Source organism: Hyperoodon ampullatus (genome assembly GCF_949752795.1).
Source record: "Hyperoodon ampullatus genome assembly, chromosome: 12".
Classification (NCBI taxonomy): domain Eukaryota; kingdom Metazoa; phylum Chordata; class Mammalia; order Artiodactyla; family Ziphiidae; genus Hyperoodon; species Hyperoodon ampullatus.
In genome coordinates, this window is record NC_136925.1 from 75778020 (window position 1) to 75798669 (window position 20650).

A 20650-nucleotide genomic window follows, 5' to 3' on the forward strand; every position below is an offset into this window, starting at 1 on the left:
TCCCCTGCATCGGCAGGCAGACTCTCAACCACTGCGCCACCAGGGAAGCCCAACAAAGGTTAATTTTAACTTTATATTTTCACTGCACCCTCCCCAAACCAGATGGACTATGGGTGACTTTAGGATAGCAGAAAGACCCACAGAAGGTCATTTTACCAAAATAAGCCTATAAATGGATGCTATACATGCTGATTTCTATCTTAAGAAGTTACAAGAGTGTCAAAAACCTGAAACCACTGTTTCTCAACATGTCTCTAGATGAAATATTCTCATTTTTGTGTTATACTGCAAGGTCCTTTATTGTAAAATAGTATAATTTTATCTTAGACTACACATACGAACGAACAAGCAATGTATTCCAAGGTTATCCTGTGTTCCAAAACTACAGAGATGTTAAGTAGAAGAAAAGTACAGTACAGAGTTTCATTCTTAAAGCTGGTAAATTACCCAGTATTTGATAACTACATAATTGCATCATGCTTTCATAGCTCTTAATTTGCATTTAAAAATATCTTTCTTTTCCTCTGCCTTTGATAGGGTTGTCACATGCTCCTGAGTTCTGGCTGTAGCAGCGTTTTCCTGTACCACGGTGACTGAATATTTAGGTGACTGCACGCCTCAGTACCCAGACCCAGTTACACCTGATTATGTGTTACGAGTACACCCGATAATGTTGCTAAAGCAGTAACCAGATTTAAGCTATGCACTTTCTTAGCGTGCATTTTAAGTTGATGCATTTTTAACAATATCTGTCTGAGTTAGGTTAATGTAATCATCTCGGTTTCTCACCTAAAGCTGAAGCACTGTCCAGTGTCCCTTTTAAAAAATGATTCAAGTCTGGGAAAACCACAAGATTACAACTTGGAACCCCTTTTTCTTCAGCTGCTTCTTTGCCTACTGGAGTCTGAGAGTTATTCTCTTCAGTGATAACGGGGAGGTGCTGGGCACACACTGGCTAAGTTTCTTCAAACAACAATACCCCAAGAAGGTAGACGTGGGGTACACTTTATTCTTACAACAATGGTTCAAAACAAAATAAAAATAACGTGGCAACTATAAGGAAATGCAGTTTGTGTAACAAAAGTAAAAAAGCAACATCAAGGTCTGAATTTCCTTCTTTCCCTCTTAGACCCCTCCCTGAAGCAGTGATGGAAACAACCACCACTTGGGATCTTGTTTACTCTGTAACAGGTGATACAGTAAAATGTGTCAGCCTGCTGTCTTATACACATGCTTCGCCAGCTGGTCATAAGTAAGAGTGCACCTATTTGATCATGCAGGAAACTGAAGTCATCGCTATTCTTACCTGGTGTTCGGCCATCTGGCTCTCAGTACTCCTGCCATGCTCCAGACTTTCACTGAGTTTCATCTCGATGGCCTCCATTTTCGTGGAGATGGACTGGAGGCAGTCCTGGTACTTCTGTTGGCGTTCCAACGCTTCGTAGAGTGTGCGCTGCTTTTCGCTGATCTAAAGGAGAAAAGGGATATTACCAAATATTCCCCAGCCCCTTATCTTCTAGATTATGACATTTCTTTCCTCACCGCTTTACCTCTGTGACCCAACAAAGGGTGTTCAACTGTATATGGGTTGTGTAAACATTATGCATTTATTTCATAAGACAATCGCTAAGGTAATTGGTGTTTGGTGGGCTAAACAATTCCACACTTCGAAGACTTACCACATTCTTTAAGGTTTCCCAAGAACGCTGTAAATCATCCAGCTTAGCAGTAGCAGAAGGCTCCAGTCTTGGTTCACAGAGCTCTTGGGGTGGCAGAGGGCTGGGAGGAATCCTGGAGGCATCCGTCTGCAACGACTCAGCAGACAAGGCTTGGTAATAAGCGATGTCCTATGGGTGCAAAGCACGGTGTTGGATTCAAGAGGAAAATGAGGTTTAGGTCATGATGCTCTGGGTACTGCTTGTCGTGTGGAGGGAAGGTTTAGGATTCACACCCATCCCCGGGGGCTACTAACTATCAAAGTCAGTAAATGCCTGTCACAAGAAGGTCATATCAAAGCACACTGTAGTTGCTTTAGAATTTTTTAGAATTGGTAAAAAAAAATTTACCAATATTTCAAGTTGCCCAAACTCATTCCTATTTTATATTTGGTAAAATGGAAATAGCGGGTTGGCCAAAAAGTTCGTTCGGGTTTTTCCACAACGTGGAATACATGTTTAAGTGGTATACATATTTAAAGACTGATTAACCAGCAAAAAAGGAGAACCTAAATGATCTACTGCCTAAAATGTTGCTTAATGTGTGGATCAAGGTTTTGAATAATTTTTTAAAACCCTTGATTTAAATATATTTAAGTCTATAGAAAGTCTTTTTTCAGATATAGCCAGATCTTTAATATTTGTGAGTTCATTATTCAAAGTAATTAATTTAAATATGTTAATATTAATAAGGGAAAATGTAATGGGGAGGTTAAAACTACTCTAAGAAACAAATAATAGAGAGGTTTTCTCCTATTCGATTCCCGGAAGTACACAAGAAATAAAGTGAATGCTGAAAAATGAAGCTTTTGAATTTTCTTATTTCTTGGATAATGAGTAATATTACATATTTTATTAGTATTGATAATGGCATTACTATCTCAAGATACATAATTCATGTGTTTTTAATTGTTTTTATGGTTGTTTATCTGTATATTTATAGAAATTGAACTGGGACGTAATGTTTATATTCTGGAAATTGCTATAATAAAGTTCACTACTTTTGGGCTTCCCTGGTGGCGCAGTGGTTGAGTCCGCCTGCCGATGCAGGGCACGCGGGTTCGTGCCCCGGTCCGGGAAGATCCCACATGCCGCGGAGCGGTTGGGCCCGTGAGCCACGGCCGCTGAGCCTGCGAGTCCGGAGCCTGTGCTCCGCAACGGGAGAGGCCACAACAGTGAGAGGCCCGTGTACCGCAAAAAAAAAAAAAAAAAAGTTCACTACTTTTGCAGTTGTTTAAGATCAAAAACCTGAGGCTTATTGATAATCATGTCTTGGTAAAAAGTATTGATGAAAGCCCCAGACACCTGGGAAACCAAGGAAACAGCAGGAAGGAGCCTGGTGTCTTGTGAATCTGTACCAGGGCAGGAGCAGGGTGGTGGAATACAACAGAATGAGTTCAGACAGGAGTCTGCCACTGTAGGCGTCAGGACACCTGAGACCCCAGATTAAATCCTCCTCCCAAGTAGCTGCAGAATTGGAGCAAGTCACTCACATCTCATGCATGGGTTCCCTCATCTGCATAACACTGGGTGGTTTTGAGATTAAATACAGTGATGTTTGAGTGGCCATGAGACCTTCTACCCATTTTGTTGCTGTTGCTGAGGCTTCTAGGTAAGTCCCCAGCATTTATTGATGACATTGAAGCATGGAGACTGGTTCCTTTTCATTCCTAACCCTGTCACTCATCTTGAGTAGATTATCTTGGTATTTTCAAGTCCTTGACAGGCTTATATCCATTCATCCTCACCCACTTCCACTTCTTGAACATGATAGGCTGTCATCACTGAATGGATTCACCCCAAGTGTATTTCTGACTGTGGTTAAGTTATGTAAACCCTTCTCTTGCCAACGGCTGTTTTTCCTTTGCCCCTTGAACCTCTGCTTCAGCCACTTGGAAAACCCCAACCATGACTCTATGCAACTTTTTTTTCCAGTACGCACACACACGATCAAAGTCCTTGAGGAGATACTCCTGCAAGTTCTCAAATTTTCAAGGCTGTCTATATTCAGACTCACCTCTATCTCTCTCCTCCTGGCCCTCTTGATTAAAGAGGACCCTCCTACCTACTCCCACACCCTCATCCACCTTCGCTTTTGCAAGGGTCTTGGTCCATTAATACCTACTCCCTCTTCACTGTCTTTCTCCTCAGCATGTAAATAAAGCCAAATTTTTTCCATCTGAAAACACCTACACATACTCTTTTCTGATTTTTTTCTTGCAGGATATCACATATTGGAAAGCTCTACAGATCAATATGTGATGGCTCATCATACACAAATACATTCGGAATCATCATTTCTTCCCTCTCCCTTTGCCTTCATAATCCAGTTTCTGAAAATGGTAGTTTACACTTAATATGTTCACTTTCTCACCCTCAGTCCACTTATAAGTAGCCAATTGGGCTTCGAATCTAGCGACTCCACTGAAAATGCTCTGGCCGCAGTCAGCAGTGGCTGTTTTCCATGATATAAAATGATTATTTTTCGGATCTTCTCTTGCTTGGTCTCTCACTAGCATTCAATACCACTGACCATCCCTTTTTGGAAACACTTTCCTTTTCATCTCTGTTCTCCTCCCAGCTCTCTAGTCATTCAATCTTTCTCTTCTGTAGTTTGTTTTTTGCCCTCATTCTTAAATATTGCTGTATTTTTAAGCTCCAGACTCACATATCTTGTTGTACAAGTTTATCCCACAGTCTCTTCAAACTCAATACTTCAAAAAAAAAAAAAAAAAAACGACATCTAGGATGAGAAATGGATTTAGGAAAAATGAGGAAGTATTATCCATCTTTCAGTGAATGGAACTTCTAATCACCTTACTTGGGATTTATTCTCTATTTCTTCTTTCCCTTACCACCCCTGCTTATGTAAGGATGAAGGTCTATACCCTTGCCAAAACACTGGTTCAATCTCACGTTACACCAACAACTTCCTAATTCTCAGGTTGCAAACTGGCAGCCTGCAGGTTGCCTCTAGCCTGCATACATTTAGCTTGGTTTATACAGTGTTTTAAATTGTGTAAAATTTCTCTTCATCCAGAGAGGGAGCTTTCATAAGAATCCCAATTCATGGCTTCTCTTGCAAACCAGAAGGGAGGTAAGACAGGACTCTGTGTCTAAACAGCTACAGTAATCCTAATGGAGGAGAGGCTGCCTCGTTCATGTGGGGAGGTGCTGTCCAGGTGCCCACAGTCCCTGTGCTGTTTCTCTCATTTACATCACCAGTCTGGATCAGACATCAGAGTGTGCAACCTCTGTCCCTCACTAGCTTCCTGGGCTCTGGATTTGTCTATCTCCATTCTCCTGTCCACACTGATCCAGAATGACCTGTTCTAAAAGTCACTTCTGGGCAGAGCTTCTAGTTAAATTCCTCCAGTGGTTAAGGATTAGCTTCTGGACAAAGTTCAAATTCCTCTGTGTGGCATTCAAGGTCCATCAGGGTGTGTTTCCTGTAACCTTCTCAGTTTCATTTCTCCTCCCGCCTCTTTCTCCAAATCTATGTTTCTCCAATCATACTGATATTATTTACAGTTGCCTTGATGGACCATGTTCCTTCCTGCTGCCTGAAAAACTTCCTACGTGTACTTCCTTCTGCCTGAAAAACTTCACATCACTCTAGTGCACTCCAAGTGTACCTACCTTCCCCGGCCTTAAAACAAAAGGGGGACATCCCTGACCCGCTGAACCCCAGCCTTGTTTAGGTACTTACTCTGCGTCCTTCCTTAACACTGTGCTCCCCACTTTCATGGCACTTGTCCCACTCCACGGTCATCATTTGCCCACTCTCACACAGATTATGAGTTCCTTAAAATCTGGGGAAGTGTCTTTGATCCTAAGCATATCACGGAGTATTTGGCAAGTATATACAGTCATAAAAAATGGTATATGTAGGGCTTCCCTCATGGCGCAGTGGTTGATTGAGAATCCGCCTGCCGATGCAGGGGACACGGGCTCATGCCCCAGTCCGGGAAGATCCCACATGCCATGGAGCGGCTGGGCCCGTGAGCCATGGCCGCTGAGCCTGCGCGTCCGGAGCCTGTGCTCTGCAACGGGAGAGGCCACAACAGTGAGAGGCCCGGGTACCCGCAAAAAAAAAAAAAAAAAAAAAGAAAAGAAAAGAAAATGGTATATGTAAAAGCACTTTTGTAAACTCTATTGTTTTGTATACATGGAAGGTAGTACCATTACTGTTTACGAGGAAAAGCAAAACGTCCTTTAAAGTAAAAAATTTAAATTAAATACTCTATAATAAATAAAGGTTCCCCCAAAGAATAAAATAAATTTGTCACAAAAAAATCTGTTTTCTGGCTTGTGTGTGTGTGTGTGTGTGTGTCTCAGGTCTATTAGACAGGAAAGACAACCCTTGGTTTCCTAAAATCATTTGAAAATATATCACCTTTTGTAGATTAATAATTTGCATCTATTTGAGGAATACATAGAATCAATAAAATAAATCAATCAGTCCTATAAGTAACTACTAAATAAGGGCAATATTTGGCATAGTGACAAATCACCCTTAGAAATATGTCTCTTGTTGGTTATGTGTCTATGTTATGGGAGTTATTATATATCAGATTCCTAGGGAATTAAATTTGGAAAACCACTGCTACAATTTGATTAGCATTTTCCAGTCTAAAATGTACTTTCAAAATTAACCTCACATTTAACTTTCACCATTTTGTGAATTAAGTAGCTTTGCTTCCCATTACAAATGAGGGACTTTCTGGGTACATTCAGCTTAGAGGAAGAGCTGGGACCCATTCTGAGCTTTTTAACCCAGAACCGGGGGTTCTACCCATTACACTACCGCTCTTTGCAAACTTCTACTGCCCTCAGCTCTTCCGAGGAGGAGCCCAAGTCTTGGCTTGCTTTTAATAAGATCGAGAAGCCTGCAGCAAGTTCTGCGGCTGCCTCGTTATTTCTACCCTCAAGTAAACTAAACTGTTATCACATTTCAGCTAATAACTACTGTCAGAGAGAGAACACACTGACTGCAGGGGATCAGTTAGTTATATAACGGAGATCTACTTACAGAAGCGGCAAGCACACAGCCTTTTTTTAACAGCTGCGACTTTATAAAGCCGTTATATTTGGCTGCTCCTTGGAACAGCTGTGCACATTCTGTACAGTGTTTTGAGGCTGCAAACTGGAACTTATGGGAATTCTAAATGTTCTCAGTTTCAAGAGAAAATTGTGTAGATCCAGGCATCACTGCCATGTTGCAGTATTTGTTCATTTTCCTCTGTCTTACATCACTGGACAACATGACATGCGGCTGGAACGATGGGGTCGATTTGTCTAACACCAACCATTATATTTTTGCTTTCCAACAGCTTCCTGCAAGTACAGCTGCCTGACATGAACTAAATGAAGATTTTTTCCCCCTCATTTGCAGTTCCATATGTAAGTATGTTAGGTTAATAATGTGATTTAAATTGATGTTGATATGGGCAGAGTGTCAAAACGGGATTAAGACAAAGCACAATTTTGCTCATAATTTTGGGATTTGATTGAGCTGGACAGTTAAAGTAATCATAATAAAAATGTTTGCATATTTTACCGTTTACAGAATACTTTCACATGTACATGGAAAGACACTTCACAAGATGCAGCAGATGCAGCACTGAGACTTATAATTTTAGGAAAGGGATACTCTTCCCAAGTGTTAGTCCAAAGGTCCGTGTTCATTGTTCGATTTGAAAATGTTAAGAACATTAAGCACCTTATATAGGATATATTTTTCTTACACAATAAAAAGCTGACTCTAGCTATGTTTCTATGATTCTAACAACATCTGTGACCACAGGGAAGAACACATCATCAAAGAATGAGTGATTCATATTTTAAAATCAGAATTTGGAGAACTGTTTTCCAAATCCTCCAGAACACTGTGAACTTTTTTTTTTTTAATTTCCTCTCATCACTTTTGTTATTATTCATCGTATGGCCGCTTTTTCTCTAGATTACAAGGTGCTTGAGGGCAAGGGCCACTGCTGTCTCCGCCTTTGTTACATCTCTGGGACCCAGCACAAGGTTTTATGCCCAGCAGGTGCTCACAATGTATCTGATGAAGGCATGAATTGATATGTTCCCTAAAGCTACACATATTTTTACCAAGAGATTTTTTTTTTTTTTTTTTTGGCCGTGCCACACAGCTTGCAGGATCTTAGTTGCCTGACCAGGGAATTCACTCCAAGAGAACTGTCTTATCTGAAGGTTTCATCGTTTCATTTTCCCTTTTTAGGGGGAGGTAGGTTCTTTTTATCACAGAAATCCTATTTTGAATGCTTTTGCTTTAAAATAAAAATAGTATGATTGATTTGTAATATAGCTTATAGAACACTTGTACTGTTCAATGCTTCTCCCTTGATAATAAATTTTAACTTCTTTGAACACTAGTAGTTTCATGATAAGGCAATTAAAATTGTTTTTAGTTTTTTGGCTAAAGGAAAAAAAAGAAAGTATTATTCAACACGTATTAAAACAATTTTGGTTATTGTAAAAGCATCTTTTTGATCTCTATCCAATATTTTTCATGAAAATTTTTGACATATTTGACATCTTTTTTATTTCTATCCAATATTTTTCATGAAAATTTTTGACTTATTTAATTTTTTTGTTTTGTTTTGTTTTGTTTCTCACAAACTTTTTACTTTAATCTTTTTCATTTAGGTCTTGTGTAGTGTGCTTCAATTCTTACTTTGGAGGAAAATATTTTAATTCATCCTGGTAACTAATGAAATAGTATATTAAACAAATTAAACAAATTACAAATTATTGGCCTATTAAATATAATCTATATTTAATATAGTGTACACAAAAAAGACACCTCATAACAGCAAGCTATGGTCCCCATTTTATAAAAAATAAAATTTAAGATTATTGAAAGATAAGTAAGAAAACTCAAAAATGCAAATCTACTTAGGCACTCCAAAATATACACTGACAGCCTTTATATTTGTTGGCAATTAGCAAATAAAGAAAAAGTTTGATACGGTGAACATAAATTTTCCATCTTCAAAATCTGAGCTGGTAAGCGTCAAAACTGTGTTCAGTGAAAATGTTAAAACAGCAATAGAATCATGTTATTTTACAACAGTGACATGAACATTTCATTTTCTGTTAGGATGCAGTACTCCATTACAGACAGCTGTCAGAAACCAAAGCCATAATGCCTTAAAACAGGCCCTTCTCCAGCTATCATTTCTGTGACCTAATTTTTGCTCATCTCATTTCAGTAGCCTGGGAGAGGAGATGGTGGGTTAAGCCAGTATTGGTCTCACATGACAATCACAGTTTGTGCAACTATCACACCTAACGGTGTGTTTCTCAAAGTCTACGATTCATACCCATAATCTCGTAAGAACAGAGAATGGAGCCCTGCATCCGTTCAGAGATCTTAGCTGGAGGAATGCCAAGTGGGCGGTACCTGGTTAATGGAAGCATCTGTATTAGCCACAGGTGAAGGAGAGCGACAGGCAGGTGGAGAGGAAATCTCACTGTTGGTTCCCTCCTCCCCAGACTCCTCAGTGACCGGTGACAGCAAAGTGTGACAGCGACCTGCAGTCATCTGTCACATAAAATGTTGCCCAAAGGACATGAAAATTGGTTAGCTATGATAACCTGGTCAGGCACGCACAGGCCAAAACAGAGATAACTATACAACAAAAGTTAGAATTACTGAGACCCAAGTTTACATACAAATTCTGTGTTACTATTTGAAAATTTTGTCCTCACGTGAATATGCTCCTAGGGACCATTTGTAAGACAAACAGGGATAAGGGATGCACGTCACATTATAGAGTGTTCTTGCTGATGAATTATCTCTTTCATTTATTTTCCTTTTCTTGATTGATTGTATCTTTATAAATTAAAATCATGAATCATACAAATGAGAGAAGGGTCTATGAAATAAAGCTTGGTCTTTTGTGGATATTTCAAATTCCAAATATTCTAGCAAGATAAATGCACCCAGAGTAATATATTGCCAAAAGAGTCCAGGTATGGCTATACACTACCCAAAGCACAGCACATTATGTGTGGAAAATATACAGCACTGAAAAACACTGAGTTATCAAACTAATTAACGAAGTTTAGATGCAAAGTTATGAGGAAATAATGTTGCAGAGAGAAATTAATGGAACTTATTTTAATCCAAAGGTAAACTTTGGATTTTCTATTTTCTTATTTGTGTAATAATAGCTTTCCTTCCATAATTTATTAAACATTTACACAACAGAATACACAAACATACCTAGTCAGCCAGTGCTTCAGCTGGAAAAACACACAAAACATATATGTAGCATGATTCTCCCATCCCCCAGAAAACTAGAAAACTGTGCAAAGGAATTGTTTTGAAGCTCAGAGCTTCTGAGTATTATTGCTAAATTATAAACAAATGCAGGGCCAACCTTCAGCACGTTAAGTAATTCAGGAGTCTCAAACAAATAGCTTCATTTCAACTGTCACTGTTTACAGCGTCAAAGATTGGCCTTGGCCCAAAGGTAGTCAGAGAGTCAAGGGGACTGTTCCTGAGTTCTAATCTGCAAGACCTAGCACTAAACCAAGCCACGGAGAAGAGCCCAGAGCCACTAGGCAGGAGACAGAAGAGAGCGAGCTGGCACCCAGCAAACTGGCCTTGACCCTTACTTACCATGACCACAGAGGGGTGGGCCGAGGTCGCGGGGAGGAGCTCCCCGTCCAGGTCCTCCATCCCCTCCGCCAGCCGCTCCACATCGGTCACCGTCAGCAGCATGGTGGCGTGCTTGGCTTTCACGGTCAGCATCTTGCACTTGGAGTTCAAAGAAGCGATCTGCTCCTGGTAGCCCTTGATTTTCTGAGCCAGCTCCTGAGGAAACATTCCCGTCCCCCCGCGCCCCGGGTGTCACAGCAGCATCCGAAGGAAACAGAACTAGTAGCGTTCATCTTCCTCCGGGGCTGGCCAATGAAATCTCAGGGCTGCGCCAGACGGAGCGGCGGGGAGGCAGGATGTGGACGGTGCTAGAGCGGAGCCTGCTTGCCGCGCTCCCCGAGCCAGACCACAGCGCGGCGGGGCCGGAAGGGGTGCTGCGGCGCGCGCGGCGGCAGAGACAACGCCAGGCGGCTGGGGATTATAATCCCGAGAGGCGCTCCGGGCCGGATCGGAATTTATGGGAAGTTAAGCCCTGGCAACTTCTTGAAAATGCCTAAGGAATCTGAAATTGCCAGATGGTTCATGCCAGGCAAATTAGGTCATGTGATGACTAACACTGCCAAAAACGCAATGCTCAGCTCTTACCCTCCGGAATGTCAAACAGAGCAGTCATTTGTGACAGACGCATCACAAAGTAAACTGCTCCTAATTCCTGTGACCTGGGGAGTTGCTTTTTTGCAGATAAGGTGAATATCACTTAGGAAACCCTTATTTTTTTATGCAGATTACACCCCAAATAAAATTCTGTACATTCATGAAATTTTCCCTCATGTACGCCATCATGCCTCCAATGTTTCTGATGCCTCAAACTAGAGCTTTGAACTTGACGTTTGGTTCAATTTTAATGGCTTTAAAATTTTTTTGTTGTTGAAAAAAAATTGTTTTGAGAGATAGAAGTTTTAAAACTTTTACAAAGAGCTAATTGAAAATATATTCTCAATAGCACATAGCTCTTAAAAAATCTAATATATTAAAATATTAAAATCCTAAAAGAATAATCTAAAATGGTAACTCTAAAATGTTAAATTTATACTTTCTTGCTTAAAAGATGCATACATAAGTTAAAAAATGAAGATTTAAACATTCATTCTTTTTTATTACATTCATGTAAAACATTAACCCTAAAAGTACAAAACCACTATTTTTTTCTATTCCTTTTATTTGGCTCCTTCACCTGAAAAGCTGTCATTTAGCGTTTGTACAGAACACATTTTGTGAGTCTTTAAAATGATAGTGTGTGTATACACACTCAAACTAGAGCTTTGAAGCTGAAGTTCAGAAACAAACAAAAGGACAAGAGCAAAATGATTCATGTATGTATATGTACATGTGTATGTGTATATGTACACACATACCATTTTGCTATTGTTGTCATTTTGTTTCTCCCCTCCCAACCAAAACTGACTGGGTGGGTGGAAGGGAAAGCCGTCCAGCAGAACTCAGCCAGCATCCTGTCTTCTTTCTAGTACAGAAGTACAGGAATTTTTTATGCAAGGATTTAAAAAGTAGAAATCATCACTTCTTTACCTTTCAGGTTTACAGATACTTAGTTAAACCTAATAGGATTTTTATAATAGTGATTAAGTAGCTATTCACCACATATGGTCTAGTGCCTAACACATGAGTACTCTATAATAATTGGTAAACGTGTACACATGGAAGTCATCTACCAGCGCACCGGACTCCTTGAATTCTATGTTTTCATAGGACAAATCACTAAGCCTCCTTACCATGGCTTGCACCATCTGGTAGATTTGAAGACTCTGTGTGAATGGAATTAGTCTTAGTCCTCCCATACTTTGTGCCTACGTGGATGGTCATGGCCCCTACTGCAGTACCCTGCTCAGCACGCTGACAGCAAACGCCCATTTCCTAAATCGATGTTCTCAAGTTATTGTATATAAAACTCATCTAGGGGACTTCCCTGGTGGTCCAGTGGTTAAGACTTCATGCTTCCAATGCAGGGGACGCAGGTTCAATCCCTGGTCGGGGAACTAAGATCCCACATGTCACTCGGCACAGCCAAAAATTTTTTTAAATAAATAAAACACTAGTAGCAATATTAAAAAAAAAAAAAAACTCATCTGAGTTGTTTGTTAGAAATGCAATACTGGTCTAGGCTTCAAAAGTTTTTGATGTACTAGGCTTATGAGAATCTGCATTTTATGGTTAGTTCATGTGATTCCCTTGGAGAAACATCTCTCGAGAACTTTCTTCTGTAAGAATAAACCTGCCTATATCCCATGAACTTTGTGGCTTAGTGGTCAAATTTGCTAAATCAAAATGGAGCACTAAGGGGGTTAATGTGTTCCCCAGTCTCAGGAAGCATACGTGTTTTTAGTTTTTACTGAGTATTTCCGAAAATGATTACAAAGGATGAGTGTACAGGTGGGAATTTCAGGTACAGGAGCAGGCCTTCTGCATCACATGGAAAGCGAAGAGCTCTGAGTATTCTCTCCTATCATTTAAAAGCGACAGGATAAGGTTTTTTCGAATTAAATGCAACATTTGAAAAATTACAGGAAAAAAATGCGAATTCCTTAGAAATGAACAAATGACCCATTATCTTTATGAGTTTAAGTTATCCATATGGAAAGTAGCCTCACCTCAAGATTAAATTCTATTAAAAGCAGACAGAAAATACAGGAAAAATCATTCTTCCAAAATTCTATGTTATGCATCTGGCCTTCCCCATGCAGCACTTTCCTTCCTGTGTTTGTTTTACACATACAATGAGCCTCACACAGGACTACTTCATTTTAAATATGAAAATGGAGGGCTTCCCTGGTGGTGCACTGATTGAGAGTCCGCCTGCCGATGCAGGGGACATGGGTTCGTGCCCCGGCCCGGGAAGATCTCACATGCCATGGAGCAGCTGGGCCCGTGAGCCACGGCTGCTAAGCCTGCGCGTCCTGAGCCTGTGCTCCACAACGGGAGAGGCCACAGCAGTGGAGAGGCCCGCGTAACGCAAAAAAAAAAAAAAAAAAAAGAAAAGAAAATGGAATCTAAATCACATGACAAAACTAACACATCTACACTAATGTTTAGAAGTGGGAGGAGAAAATGTGACAAAATGAACGGAGCACCGGACAGCAGCCAGAGGACAGTCTACGGCTGACTCTGCTGAGAGCCGGCTCTGTAACGATCTTGGGCAAGTCGTTTATTCTCCTGGACCATCAGTCCTTTCTTTTATGTGCGATCTTAGTTCCCTGTCCAGGGATCGAACCCATGCCCCCTGCAGTGGAAGCTCGGAGTCTTAACCACTGAACCGCCAGAGAAGTTCCCAAAGGTAGTAGATTAGAATCTGGTTTCTATCAGTTACTAGATCTGGAAGATCAGGAGGTCATTCTAAAAAAAGCAGTTTTTGTTTTCTTACCGGTAACATGGAGATGATACACACAAAAAAATTCTTACCTCATAGGGTTGTTGTAAAAGATACTCTAAAAACTTTGTGAATTGTTTAAAAAAAAAAAAAAAGCCACAGCAGCAATGATAATTATTGTTATTCCAGATAGATTTTTTAAAACATTATTTTCTGTGCTGTGACTGAAAAGTTGTTACAACAAAATTCTGGGTCTTACAAAATGGGATTAAAATTAGTTTCAAAATAAATTTGTATTATACAGTCTAATGTTGATATAAAAACAGTGTTTCAAATAGTTGCGAAACAACTTTTCATTTAACTGCTTTAGTGGCAGAAGAGAAATGAATAGTTAACACAGATGATTATCTATGGTGTAGAAGTAAATGTAGGTGGGATATTTATTTACATTACTTGTAAATCATATACAAATGTTAAGTGTTGGATGCACTCACTGGCTGTGACAAGAAACTAGAGAACTGCATTTGGAAAGGGGGGAAGTAAGATTTTCCAACCTTACACCTGACACTAACACAACATTGTTAATCAACTATGCTCCAATATAAAATTAAAAATTAAAAAAAAAGTGACAGTTGAATATTTTGGGAATCTTACTATGATATTTGGTTTGGAAAAATTGTTGTTTCTTATGACAATGAAGTTAAAATAGAGCAGATGGAAGGAAAAACTGAATGTCTATCTTTGGCACAGAGAAATAAGACACACCCCACCCCACCCCCCAGTCACTTTCCAAAATTCATGATGCTGGGAGCCAGCCCCCAAGGAAAGAGTAAATGTGATCTATATAGGGTTTGACAGGTCAGGAAAGGAAATTCACTGCTAACTGTCAAGGAGCTGGAACACTCAAGCTCCTTGTATGATCTCTGAGACCAGGTCTGCACAAGGGGTGTCCAAGTCCTAAGGTCATAATGATTCCAAAGGTACAAAGAAGGAGGTACATTTGAAAATGGGGAAGATGCTAACAGGCTTAATCTGGAAACCCACAAAACAAACAACATGAGTCGTTCTCTGATTCTGGTAAAAGGAGGTGAATTGACCTATATGTGAAAGAGCAAATGATTTTCTTTTTAACAAGAAATACCCCTTCTTTTAAAAGAGGACCATCAAAGCAGCAAGGCTTAGAGCACTGCCGTTCCTTGCAGTCCATAAAGACAGGGAGTACAGTGTGTTTTGTGTTTGAACTGTGAGAATTCTGCAGGAGGCAGTCAGTGGGTCGTGCTGGAGATATGTCATGAATGCTGGGTCAAGAGGTTTTGGAATCAAGGGGAAGACTCATGCTACTGGGTCTTGGAAAGTATCAGCAAAAATAGCCCTCAAAATGTAAAGAGAGTCAAAGAGGCTCTCCAAGAACTCAACACATTATGCCCTGGACAGGGAAGACCTTTCTCTTTCATCCGCTGGAAACCAATCACATATCCTCACCAAGCCAGTGTCCTGCCCTTGAACTTGGCTTGTCATACCTCGTGCCGGGAAATCTGGGCTTGCAGCTCCTGGATGTTGCTGGTGGCCACAGGCTTATCCTCAATTTCTCTGTGAGCTCCTTCTATGAGCTTCTGGAGGTGATGCATTTCTTGCTCGTATTGTTCATATTGCACCACAGCCTCCTTTGAAAGAAAGAAAAAAAAAAGACAATTATCTGTCTATGTCAATAACTGTGTAAGTGCTTCTGTGCTGCTATCTGCCAAACTCTGGTGCTAACTCCTATTTACCCATGTGTCAAGGGAACAAAGGAATGATGGGGAAAATTCCTAGATGATTCAAATCCTCAGCTCTGCTCAGATATTTCAGAGCCTTCTCTCTAAAACATTTTGGCAGGATTATTGATGGACTGAAAATAGTTAAGTGGCTAGATCTTCTTTCTCCTCCATATTGTCCTAAAGACGGCAATATCATGGTCTAGAACATGGTAGAAAGCAGTATGAAAAGCATGATTACTTCATTTTTCCATCAAAGAAATACTAAATATATATGTAAGGCACTCAGCTAAGTGCTGGAATAGGAGATATAAAAATGAATGAAGCATGACTTCTACCCTCAGGAATTTACTGTCTAAAAAATTACAAGATAATGCAAGTAGAGTTGACGAAATAGACAATTAGTGGTTTAATGAGAGGACATGTATACAATTTTTGGATAAAGTAGGTGAAATATTAGTTGAAAGTAGATAAGAAATAGTGTCATTTCTTCTGAGTAAATAATTGTTCTCTTATTAGGGGAAGAGACTAAGAGTTATAGTTGGATGTACTTCTCAGGCAATAAAATGCTGAAATAAGCTGAAATATTTTTAAAAAATCTGTTATATACCCTAGCAGTAAAGTCTTATTACAAAGTTCTAGATGATTTTCAGATGAATAAGGAGATAAAAATCTATGACTGAATATAAAAATTAACCTTCATAAGTTGTTCTTTATAAAAAAAAATAATTGCTAAAAGATAGTTTTCACCAAAGGATATTTTTAATAGAGCTTTCCCCAGGCTTTTGTGGATGATCCAAATGATAGCATCTCATGTCCTTATTTTATATAACCACAACAAGCTGTCAGAGTTAACACTCTGGATGTGTTTTGATGGCCGAGCCCACGCAAATGCTAAGAAAAGCAGCCCATGACTCATCTGCTGCTGCTCTGCGGGTGGCGTGGGGACCGCCTGCAGACACCGGCTGGCCCCGCTGCACGTGCCTGCACGATGTTGCACTGCTGGATGGCCGTGTGCTGGAGTCGACTGGCCCCCTCCTGCAGGCGCAGAGCTGCGTGGCAGAGCGGCAAGCTGGTGACAACGTCCTCGGGGATCCGGAGCGCGCTCTGGCTCATCTGCACTGCGTGGACTTTTGGCTTGAGTGACTCCATCTCAGAGAGCAAATGCTGAAAGTGCGAGTTCATATTTCATCTTCTAAATTTTTAAATTTTATACCTTATACAAATTTGATAATTTATTTATTTACATAAGATATATGTATACATAAAATATACATTTCCATTTAAAATGTATATTCTGAAATATTTTATGTTTTAATGGTTTCTTTCATAAGCAAGAGACATTTACTAAATTACACCTCTGTCCCAAGTTATACAAATTTTCCCAGGAATTGTTTTAAATCATGCCTACAGTGCTCAGACTATAACAGAGTTTAGAAATTACTTTTCCTAACTATCCTTTCTTTTTCAAAACTATAGCTTCCTACCCATTTCCCCTGAATTATTTTTGCTTGCCTGTCGGTGAGAGAGTTGCTCCTTGAGACTAAGACGTCCCACTTCTGGAGAAGTCAGTGTTGTCTGGGCTTGCTCCAAAGCAACTTGTAAGTTTCTGAGCTCTGTTTCAAATTTTTTCATATCCTGCAGAGTAAGAACCATGTGAATGTCGATATATAAGCACTTGAAGTCCAAAGTCATAGGTGGAGAATAGCATCGTGTAACCAGGCAGGACCCTATAGGGCCAGGCAGGACCCTATAGAGCCTCTGGGGCAGACCCCCTCCCCAATACCCTCTGCTTGAGGTCCTCTCTGAAGTACCCAGGTAACAGTATCTCATGCACATTTCCTGAGCTGTTTAACGGAGCTGAAAAGCCCCCACCAGACGGAAGATGTTAACTGCTTGATGACCATGAGGTCACAGCCCCAGGCCTCCTGGAGCTTAAGGACTGATACTGTTCAGCCCTGTGACATCTCCCTGTTACCTCAACCAGCCAGAGAACTGTGCACAAGCTGATCACACACGCTGTGAAGCCCCTCTCCCTCTCCCGGCCTTTAAAACTGCTTTGCTGAAACCCTGTAAAGGGTTTGGGGTTTTGCGGGGCATGAGCCACCCTTCTCCTTGCATGGCCCAAATCTTTCTCTGCTCCAAACTCCGCTGTTTAGGTGTTGTTTGGCATCACTGTGAGTCAGACACACAACCATAACCATCACAGTCAAGAAGGCTCATCAGAGGTAAGCGCTCTACGTTTGCTATACAACCACGATTGTTTTTTTAATGATAGACTTTTCCATTTAAATTACTTTTTTAAAAAAAAAAGTTTTATGTTTTACCTTGGCAGCATCATGGAGATTCTGCAAATGAATTCTGATCATCTGCCGCAGCCCCTCAGTCTCCCGTCCCAGGTCGGCTACTTGCCGAGACATTTTTTCCGTATGGTACACGCTATCGAGGTACTGTAATTTCTCAGTCATCACTTCCAGGTTGTTGTAAATCTCTTCAGATTCTTCTAGCATGGTCTAGAGTGAATTATCAATGTTCATGACATTGACAGGTAGGCAGAGAGGTATGGGTAATCAATACGGTGTGGTTTAAAGACCATCAGACTGGGGAGGGAGTAAGGAGACGTAATTCACATTTTCCATGCACATTGTGTAGGTCGTGTGTCTTACTGTGTTTAACCTTCACAGCCCTGTGCCTGCTCCCCACTTCCTGTTACCCCCTTTTCAAAAAGAAATCAAATTTCAGGAGCTGTAAACAATTTGTTGAGGCCACCTGTGCTGGACCATAAGGCTAGTGCTCCATCTGCCACCCCAAGCGGCTCCCTGGTGAGGGTCAGGACGTGAGTATTTCCAGCAGTGGTGATGCTCTGACGCATTGGGTATCTTCATCAGGTCACTGGCCCCCCTTTTCTCATATTCAAACTAAAGCGATGCTTTTCAGGTCTCATATTCTGTATCTAAGACCTAATCATATATGGATCTAAGAAATGAAAATAAGACAAGAGCATCACAAACACTTGCTTTAAGTGAGACAAAGGGGTAGAAACAACTTGGCATAAAACAAAGCCCTTGTTATTCAAGATAGTATCATCTCTTGGGACTAATAACAACATAAACAGAATAATAAGCATATAATATGCATTTTATGAGCAGAGTGAAAGAAGAAAGGGTTAAGGATGCCAGAAATGAGATGTGCTACTACTTGCAGGAGGGTTGAGAGAAGGCTTCCTGGAAAAGTCACATCTGAGCTGAGTCAGAAGAATGTTTGTACTGACAGACGGGGAGGAAAAGGAAAGACATTTTATGCTGAGGGGACAGCATAATAAGCAAAGGCACATAAGTGAGTGAGCACAAAATGTGCGGTTCCTGGGGTGTGTGATGTGTAAAGAGGAGAAATGGGAGATGGGACATTACTCTTAGGCAATAGATTCTTATTTTAAAAAATAAAGTACATCTTTTTTCTCACAATAAATGTCAAATACATATATTATATATATATATATTATATAACATATATATATTATATAACATATTATATATATTATATACCATATTATATTATATATATTATAATATATATTATAAAGCTTAGAAAATATTGAAAAATAAAGAAGATAAAATAGTCCATAATCCCATATCTCAGAGATAACTTTAAGCAATAACTGCTGTTCAGTTTGGGTATAATTTTAGGTAATTGAGATTATAACATACCTACAATTTTCCACCTTCTTCACCTGATATTAGAACCCATGCATTTTCTCTCTCTGCATTGTTTTTGGATAAAGTCAGGCAGTTTTCAGGCACGGGAGAACTCCCCAGAACGGTGTGTGACAGGCTGAGTTTCCTCCTGAACGTCTGTGTGAGGTCACCACCAACACCTGACATCTGTCCTCCTGTGCCCCTCAACGCACTCAGCCCACTGAACTGCCCAAGTCAGAAACACCTGGGAACCATGCTTGGATCCTCCCTCTCTCTCAGCCACACCCAACAGCCTCCAAGTCCAGAGTTCTTGCTGGGTAATACCCCTTGATTTTTGTCCTCTCTCAGCCTCCAAAGAGAGGCCTTGTCATTGTCTACTGGAATACTGAAACCACCTTCTAGTTGTCTTACCTTCATCCATCTGTTTTCCACAGGCTTCTAAGTCATCTTTCTTAAACTGTAAGTCTGAGCTTGTCACTTGCCTGCAGAATATCTGTCCAAGGCTTAGAGTGACTTCAGGAGAAAGGCCAAGTTCTTAACAGGCTTCCATGATCTGTCTTTGTCTTCTCCCTCTTTCCAGCTCTCTGCAGACCTCCTCGCCAGTGCACCAGCTAGAGCACCCCTCACTCCTACTGCCGGGATTTCAACACGCGGTTTTGTCTAAAACTCCACGACAAGTAGGCTGCGTGTCTTTCAGGATTCAGCTCAGAATCACCTTTTCCTTCCTTATTCTTCTCAAATCCTGGGCAGTCTGGCTTGGGTACCTCCCATGAGCTCCTTCAGCATCTTGGGCTCTCAATCCCTGCACTTATCACACTGTATTGTAATTGTCTAGATCTGTCTTTCTATCTCCTTTCTCTCTTTAATTATCAACTCCATGGGGCAGAGGCATGGAATATCCTTTGTGTTTCAAATGCCTAACAAAATTCCTAGCTTTGGAAAGCACTCCATAAGTGATTATTGAATACATAAATGAATGAGAGCTGGAGCTATTTAAAAAAAAACAAAAACCATACCAAAACAAAAAACTACCTTCTTGGTTATTTTAAAGACTACATTATATTTTATGAAATCCAAAAATTTACTCAGAAAACTTATTTGACATTTAAGTTTTCTTTAAAATTCCAGTATAGTCATTAATACTCATATAAAATATGTCCTACATTTCGGATTACAGAGTAGTAATGTTCTCATGATCACGATACATTTTCCAATTGTTTTTCAAAGAGATTTAATCAAGTTACCAGCAGTGTTTGACAGCTCTCACTTCTTTAAATATGAACTTTTAAAAATACTGTTAACTTGATCATTAAAATGCTCTCTCGTAAATTTACATTTCTAGATTTCTAATGAATATTTTTTCATTGTTTACAACCAATGGTAACTTAAGTCTTGTCTGTTAATGTATAATGCATAACGTCAGGCAGAACAACTCTGTAGTTGTTTAAGAAAGATTTCTTGAGAGGAGTGTG

At 40.2% G+C, this 20650-nt stretch overlaps 1 protein-coding gene across 4 annotated transcripts in view; it reads right to left on the reverse strand.

Moving 5' to 3' along the window:
- SYNE1 (spectrin repeat containing nuclear envelope protein 1) overlaps positions 1–20650 on the reverse strand; it is a gene marked incomplete at both ends in the record, with an annotated part of 450185 nt that overhangs the window by 163136 nt on the left and 266399 nt on the right. For all 4 annotated transcript variants that reach the window (XM_079716491.1, XM_079716490.1, XM_079716492.1 and 1 more), the window contains 8 exons: positions 1307–1468; positions 1680–1847; positions 9145–9285; positions 10369–10563; positions 15250–15393; positions 16468–16650; positions 16999–17121; positions 17811–17996. In XM_079716491.1, coding sequence (XP_079572617.1) covers positions 1307–1468; positions 1680–1847; positions 9145–9285; positions 10369–10563; positions 15250–15393; positions 16468–16650; positions 16999–17121; positions 17811–17996 — 1302 coding nt within the window. The remainder of the gene's footprint in view (positions 1–1306; positions 1469–1679; positions 1848–9144; positions 9286–10368; positions 10564–15249; positions 15394–16467; positions 16651–16998; positions 17122–17810; positions 17997–20650) is intronic.